The sequence below is a fragment of the Trachurus japonicus genome, chromosome 2 (assembly GCF_045865225.1).
Source record: "Trachurus japonicus isolate A0001 chromosome 2, Traja_1.0".
In the NCBI taxonomy this organism is placed as follows: Eukaryota; Metazoa; Chordata; class Actinopteri; order Carangiformes; family Carangidae; genus Trachurus; species Trachurus japonicus.
The window spans coordinates 1,642,731-1,650,726 of record NC_140908.1 but is presented as its reverse complement, the minus strand read 5'-3'; the positions used below and the strand labels follow the sequence as shown (position 1 = coordinate 1,650,726).

Below are 7,996 nucleotides of genomic sequence, written 5' to 3'. Positions count from 1 at the left end.
AATCCATGGAGCGGTGGATAACGTTATTTATCATCTACCATGTTACCATGTGTACAGCTCTGGAAAAAATTAAGAAACCACTTCAAAATGATCAGTTCCTCTGGTTTTACTATTCATAGCTATGTGTTTGAGTGAAATGAACACTTTTGTTTCATTCTATAACCTACTGACAAAATTTCTCCCAAATTGGAAATAAAAATATTGTCATTTAGAGCATTTATTTGCAGAAAATGGCAACAGGTCAAAATAACAAATTTCAACAAATTCTGGTGTATAATGCAAAGAAAACAAGTTCATATTCATCATAAAACAACACAACACTACTTTTTAGGACTACTTTTTAGGAAGAGGTTAGAAATCAACATTGGTGGAATAATCCCAATTTTTAATTTTTTAAGTAGAGTGAGGTGTGCTTGTGTTGCAGTTCAATAGACAGTGGAATCGATGGCTGTTATACATGTAGAGAAGCTAAATTACTAACAACATTTTGGAGTGGTCTCTTTATTTTTTCCAGAGCTGTATATCTGTGTAGTCTTATCTGTCATCAACAAGAGATTAGCGCGTTACGTTTGTGTGGCGGTGTCGCCATGGAGACGAGAGCTGGGACATCGGGTCGGAGGCTCTGATATTACGAGGTTGGTTTTCAGCCAAGAGACTCTCCATTCTCCCTGGAACTAGTTACTAGTCATTGGTTTAACCAGAACTAGGACTCTGGAGCTGGTTGTTAAAGGGACACATGGAGCTGAGTTAACTCTTTACTAGTTGAAGTTGACTCTGTGCGGTGACGTCACCTTTGAGCGATGCGATCATGCGAGGACACCTCTGCTGCAGGAAGCTCTTCAGCTGCTCCCAGGCTCTCTTCAGCACCGGGTAGTACTGGATGTAGCGGCCCAGGTCTCTGTAGTACTGTTTGAAGAGACAGTACCAGGACACGCCGCTCTGCAGCCGGTCCGCACTGCGCACACACACACACACACACACACACACACACACACACACACACACACACACACACACACACACACACACACACACACACACACACACACACACACACACACACACACACACACACACACACACACACACACACACATTACAGTGAGTTGTCTTGTCAGCTATGTATTTCGTGTTTACATCCTGACTGTAAACTCACTCTGTCAGCAGCCAGTGTTTGGAGCAGAGGTATTTCCACAGCGGGTTGTGTTTGGAGAGTTCATTCAACCTCCTGCTGGCGTAACTACAGCTGCAGAGGAGAGGGAGACAGACACAGGCAGTTATTGATTTCAAAATGAAAAGGTAAATTAACTTGTAATAATGCTCTCTGAAGCTGTGATGTGTGACAGCTGCAGGAAATACTCACACCCTTTACTTGTGTAAAAACACTAATATCACAGACAGTGTAGAAAATACTGCACAGAAAATGTCTCAGGTGGAATTATGTGAGGAAACCAGCAAAATATGTTTAAATAACTGTACAGTGTTTTTTATATTTATATATTAAACAAGATTCAAAAGGACACTCAAGAAAGGTGTCATGTATAAAGAAATCTTATTTTGAGCAACTTCTACCCGCTTTATGCTATTATTGTACTAATCACAAGGAATTGTTGTGATTTGAAGTTGTTTGTTGTTTGTCAGGTCAAAGTATGGCAGCACCAAGGTAAAACCATCAGATTAGAGTTTGTTATAACAAGAATAACTTATAATGGGATGAAAAACATGATAAATACGATTTATATCATGAAGTGAGTTAATGATAAGTTGCTTTATACATTACGTGTTCGTATAAACCGATGTTTAACAGTATTACGACACTTTTAATCAGATAAGAACAACGACAACAAACAGAAGCTACATGCTAAGCTAACGAGCCGCTGTTCGGTGCTGACAGCTTCAGCTTCACTTTATTAACATACAGAAACTTCACTCGCATGTATATTAAGACTGGATATTAATGATTATATGTTAATAAACGTGCATTAAGTTTGTGTTGGTGTTGTTTCTGTGTCTGCAGGTTGTTATTGTTGTTAGCAGTTCGTTAGCCGTTAGCTTGTTTCCGTTCCGCAGCTTCTCTACATTTACACCAGTTATTTTTTCTTTTTTGCAGAAACCGGGTTAAAGTGCGTGTGTCGGACACTTACTGGACCAGGTCCCTGAAGCCCAGGAAGGATAAGATGTGCAGCAGCGGGTCTGAGGGCAGGTGGTCCACCCGGAGCTCCGTGTTAGCCGCTGCCATCGTTAGTAGCCTCTTTTCTTCTGCTACGGTGATTTAACTGCAGCGGAAACTCCAGAGAGTCTCACCGGCGCCACCTGCTGCATGTAGACCACTGATACAGGCGCTGTCCGCTACAGCCACACGACTAGACACACAAAGACTTTCTAATAACATAAATAGTACAGTATTAGAAATACAAATAAAAAAGGCAGAGGTTGGGAACCTTGGGACTTCCGGCATGGCGCTGAAGCGAGCAACAGCGTAGCACACGAGCTCCTGCATGGTCGTTCTCTACCCCTCTGAGATATCAGCGTTGTGAGTCTAAAAAACGCGTGTTTGAACATGGGAGGGGGCACGAAAAATAAGACGAAAGGAAAATCGCAACAGGACCAGTGTATCAACGACAATTTGTCAGAAAACGAAGACGACAACGAGACTGCTAGCAACCAAGCTAAGCGAGAGGACATGGATGCTATTCAAGCTAACATCATCGCCGAGATAAAAGCGATCCGCACAGACATGAAGAAAGAACACTCCGAGACTTTAGGAGTACTGAAGAAAGAACTGACGGATTTCAGGGAGGAAATCAACCAGAAGCTCAGCTTTATTGGTATTGACCTACAAGAAATAACGGAGAGAGTGGGAGAAGCGGAGCAACGAGTGGGAGCTGTGGAGGAGCAGAGCGCCGAGATCAGTGAACTGCTTTCACACACGTTGGAAATCCAGCAGAGCATGCAAACCCAGCTCACTGACCTGGAGGCCCGCTCCCGCCGGAATAATATACGCATCCATGGAATCCCCGAGGGGTCTGAAGGTGAGGACATACAAGACTACGTGGAGAAGTTCATCAGGTCCCAACTGTCTCTTTCCGAGCCCAGACTAGGGATACAGCGCTGCCATCGGTCTCTCGGATCCAAACCACCGGAGGGGTCCAGTCCGAGGTCGATAGTAATCTACTTCCAGGAATATAAAACAAAAGAAACGGTTCTCCGAGCCGCTTGGAAAAAGAGGGAAATTACTGTCGAGGGGAAAAGAGTGTTTTTTGAACAGGACTTCCCAACCGAAATACTAAAAAAGAGGAAAGCCTATGCCGGCATCAGGAAGATACTGAAAGAGAACGGGCTGCGCTTCCAGACTCTGTATCCAGCAAAACTGAAAGTGTTTTTCAGTACCGGACCAGTCTTCTACAACGACGCAGCGGAGGCAACGGATGATCTCAAGAAGAGAGGATACACACTGGACAGTTCCAGGGCGGCCGCCATGAGACCAGCACCCGCATCCGCGTCCGGACCCGCAGCCGCGACAGGACCGAGACAACCCCCCTGGGAAAAAGCAGGCACAAGACCGCGCCGTGATCACCTGAGACACATCCAGGAGAAACTAAAAACATTCCGTCGGAACACGGATGCTACATGAACGTTAAGGTGTAAATAAACAGACGTAAGAGACCGGTAAGCAATATGAGGGTGAAATTAAAAAAAAAAAAAAAAAAAACATTAAGCGATTTGTCCTATGCTATCCTTACATTTAAAAACGACCGTTAAGCAGGGAAATTATGCTTGCCTTGTAATGTGCACTGCTCTGAATGTAAACATCATTATTCAGAGACACCAGAATGCACAGGCAGGGGTCCCTTCATGGTTAAGGGTTTCCCCACCGAACTTTGAAGTTGAGTTCATACTTCAGAAGTGGAAGTCATTTGAGTTTGTAATGTGTAATTATATGTTCAGTTCTATTTTGATTCACAGACAGAAGTTGTTTTGTTCAGGTCATCTTGTCAGGTTGATTATTCAGGTGAATAAGTACTACCTTTTCCCTTTTGTCAGTTAAGATGGTTCATCAAACATATAAAGTTATCACTCTGAATGTAAACGGGTTACATAACCCTATAAAAAGAAGTAAAACTATTGCTAAAATGAAGAGAGAAAAACAGGATATAATCTTTTGGCAAGAAACGCATCTCCCAGACATCGAACATGATAAGCTGAAAAAAATGGGTTTTAAAAACACATATTATTCATCTTTTGATAAGGGAAATTCAAGAGGAGTTGCAATACTAATTTCAAATAGAATAAATTTCATGTTTTCCTCTCAAATTGTTGATAATGAAGGGCGTTATGTCCTAGTTAAGGGCTTTATTGACCATAAGGAAGTCACTTTACTGAATGTCTATAGACCTCCGGGAAATAATAAACAGTTAATCAAAAAGATCTTTGATCTAATATCGGTGGAAACATCTGGGGTGTTAATATGTGGGGGAGATTGGAACACTCAGCTTTGCCCAATCATGGACTCATCAAATAAATTAAAGAAGATAGGAGCTGAAGCAGTATATACTAAAAAATTTCTTAAAATATTAGGCATGATTGACATATGGAGAGACCTACACCCTCATGATAAATATTTTACTTTTTTTTCCCACCCCCATTCAGTTTACTCGAGAATCGATTATTTTTTCATGTCCAACTTTGACAGACATAGGATTATAAACTGTGATATAGGAACAAGGGACATTTCTGATCATGCAGGGGTATACTTAACATTACACCTAGATAGTAAACCCAAGGACACTTTGTGGAGACTTAACACAAATCTTCTGAACGACCCTTACTGTCAGAAATATATAAAGAAAGAAATCACAGACTATATCACTTATAACAATAATGGATCTGTGTCCCCAAGCACGCTCTGGGATGCTGCTAAGGCAGTTTTGAGGGGCAAACTTATAACATGGTCCGCCCAAAAGAAAAAAGAAAGAGATAAACAAATTAAGGATCTGACTGAAAAATTAAAATATTTGGAGAGTAAACACATAGTAAATAACAACCCTGATGTCCTAAAACAGATTTTAAATACAAAACAAACCTTAAATAATATTTATGAAAAGCAGATATCTGAAAGGGCTAAGTTCATCAAACAAAATTTCTATGAGAATGGTCCCAAATCCAAGAGACTCCTGGCATGGCGAATACGCAAACAACAGACAGAGAGGTGTATACATAAAATAAAAGATCCCCAAACTAATAAGACATACCATAAATTGGAAGATATACAAAAAGCTTTTGAGACGTATTACACAAATTTATATGCCCAACCTGAAGCGTCTGAAACAGGAGCTATATCTGAGTTCTTGACATCCTTGGACTTACCATCTATAGGAACAGAGCAGAACAGAATAATAACCCGAGAGATAACAGATGAAGAAATAAATAAGGCCATTTCAAATCTTAAGTCAAATAAAATGCCAGGCGCTGACGGTTACCCCTCAGAATTTTATAAATTATTCAGGGAAATAATACTACCGATGCTTAAAGAAAGTTTTAACTATGTTCTCAATGGCGGAGAACCCCCTGTGTCATGGAGACAAGCAGTAATTTCAGTAATTCCTAAGCCTGGTAAGGACAAAACAAACTGCAGTTCCTACAGGCCAATATCTGTTTTGAATATTGACTACAGATTATTTGCATCGATATTAGCCAAAAGATTGGAAGATATAATCCCAGACCTCATAGATACAGACCAAACGGGCTTCGTTAAACACAGACAGACCCAAGACAATGTGAGACGGGCACTCCACCTTGTTGATCATATAAGAAACAATGATATTGAATCTGTAGTCATTAGCTTGGACGCCGAAAAAGCTTTTGACTCGGTTCGCTGGGAATATTTGTATTTAACCCTTAAAAGATTCGGCTTTAATGATCAAATAATTAAATGTTTGAGATCTCTCTATCACATCCCCTCAGCCAGAATTAAAATAAATGGAAACCTTTCTCAATCAGTTCTCCTTGAGAGAGGATGCAGACAAGGATGCCCCCTTAGTCCCACTTTTTTTGCCTTATTTATTGAGCCCCTGGCTCAGGCAGTCAGAGAAGCCAATGATATAACAGGTGTACAGATTGGAGATTCACAGCATAAAATCTGTTTATATGCGGACGATATCCTTTTGACTCTTACTAATCCCAACGTAAGCCTGCCCAATCTAATGTCCCTTCTCCAAGAATTCGGTTGGTACTCAGGATATAAACTGAATTTAAACAAAACACAAACACTTACCTTTAATTATAAACCACCAGATAGAATTAATAAACTGTGTAATTTCAAGTGGAAAGATAAAGTAATTAAGTACTTAGGGGTTCAAATACCGAAAGATCTTTCAACCATCTACGATCTCAACTACAACCCTATAACTGCGAGTATTAAAGCTGACCTGGACCGATGGTCACTGTTGCCCATGAACATGTATAACCGAATAGATGCAGTTAAAATGAGTATATTACCAAAGTTGCTCTTTCTTTTCCAATCACTCCCCATTGAAATATCCCCTAAACAATTCAATAATTGGAATAAAATGATATCCTCTTTTATTTGGGGAAAACAAAGGCCCAGGATTAAATTCCAGACCCTACAGCTTCCTAAAAATAAAGGCGGGAGAGCGTTGCCTTGCCTGGAAGATTATTATAAGGCAGCACAATTGCGGTCCTTAGTGTATTGGTGCGACCCAAAATATGAAGCTAAATGGAAGGACCTAGAACAAAATCAGATAGAGGTACCTCTCCAAGCTCTTGTGGGGGACAGAACGCTACAGGAAAAATATTTAGAAAATCTGAACACATGGACCACTGTACCATTAAACATTTGGTACAAACAACTTAAAAAGGGGAGAATTGAAAGAAATGCAAGAATACTACGGTGGATTGCATATGATACTGAATTCACCCCAGCAAAGCTAGATAACAGGTTTAAACACTGGATAACTAAGGGTATTACCTCCTATTGTATGATATCATCTAACAATCACTTAGACTGCTTTCAACGGTTCAAAGAAACATTCTGTTTGGAGAAACAAGATTTTTTTAGATATCTCCAATTGAGGAATTATTTTGATAAGAATATTAAAACCACCGGGGAGATGGGTGTGACTCTGATAAAGATATTTGTTGATGCATATAAGGGTAATAAGAATAGGAAAATAATCTCTTTGATTTACTCAGCATTGCAATTGGAGAGAGGTACATCCACATTATACATTAAATCCAGATGGGAAAGAGAAACCAACATAACACTAACCAACGATGAATGGTTAAATATCTGTAACACACAATCCATAACTACCAGTTCTGATCTTTGGAGGGAGTTTGCCTGGAAGAACATCGTAAGGTTCTTTATAACACCCAAAATAAAAAAATCACAAACAAAAAATCCTGAACACAGTCACTGTTGGAGAAAATGTGGTAATATGTCTGCGGGTCACTTCCATATTTTTTGGGAGTGTCCGGTTGTAGTCCAGTTCTGGACAGATGTGACGACAGAAATTAGATTAATAACCGGCCTAAAGATTACTCTCGATTTCAGCATCATTTATTTAGGTAACTTGCCAACAGGACTGGAAAAACATGATCGATATTTGTTGCAAATATTACTAGTAAGCAGTAAAAAATGTATAACCAGGAAATGGCTGGACAAAGAACCCCCAACAATAATAGAATGGATTGAATTAGTGAAAGAAATCCACACTATGGAAAAAATTACCCTCTCTCTAAGAGGTGCTGTTGACAAATATACAAAAGGTTGGAGGAAATGGAAGCATTACTTAAACCGTGCATAATATTGTATTTTATTATTTTTTCTCCCCCTTTTATTATTATTATTTATTTATTTTATTGTATTACTCTATTATTATTGCTGTTGCTACCCATGGTTGTGACTGAGGCCTCATGGAGACCAACTGTTAAGGACTCTGAGACATAGTGATAATAGACTATGGATATCCCATGA

General features: G+C 39.9%; 1 protein-coding gene across 2 annotated transcripts in view; it reads right to left on the bottom strand.

The window, feature by feature from the left end:
- fbxo3 (F-box protein 3) overlaps nt 1-2,292 on the bottom strand; it is a 12,773-nt gene extending 10,481 nt beyond the window's left edge. For both annotated transcript variants that reach the window (XM_085794783.1, XM_085794796.1), the window contains exons 1-3: nt 2,145-2,292; nt 1,157-1,246; nt 792-955 (exon numbers count right to left, since the gene is read on the bottom strand). In XM_085794783.1, coding sequence (XP_085650909.1) covers nt 792-955; nt 1,157-1,246; nt 2,145-2,239 — 349 coding nt within the window. In that variant the 5' untranslated portion in view covers nt 2,240-2,292. The remainder of the gene's footprint in view (nt 1-791; nt 956-1,156; nt 1,247-2,144) is intronic.
- Nucleotides 2,293-7,996: the final 5,704 nt, after the last annotated feature.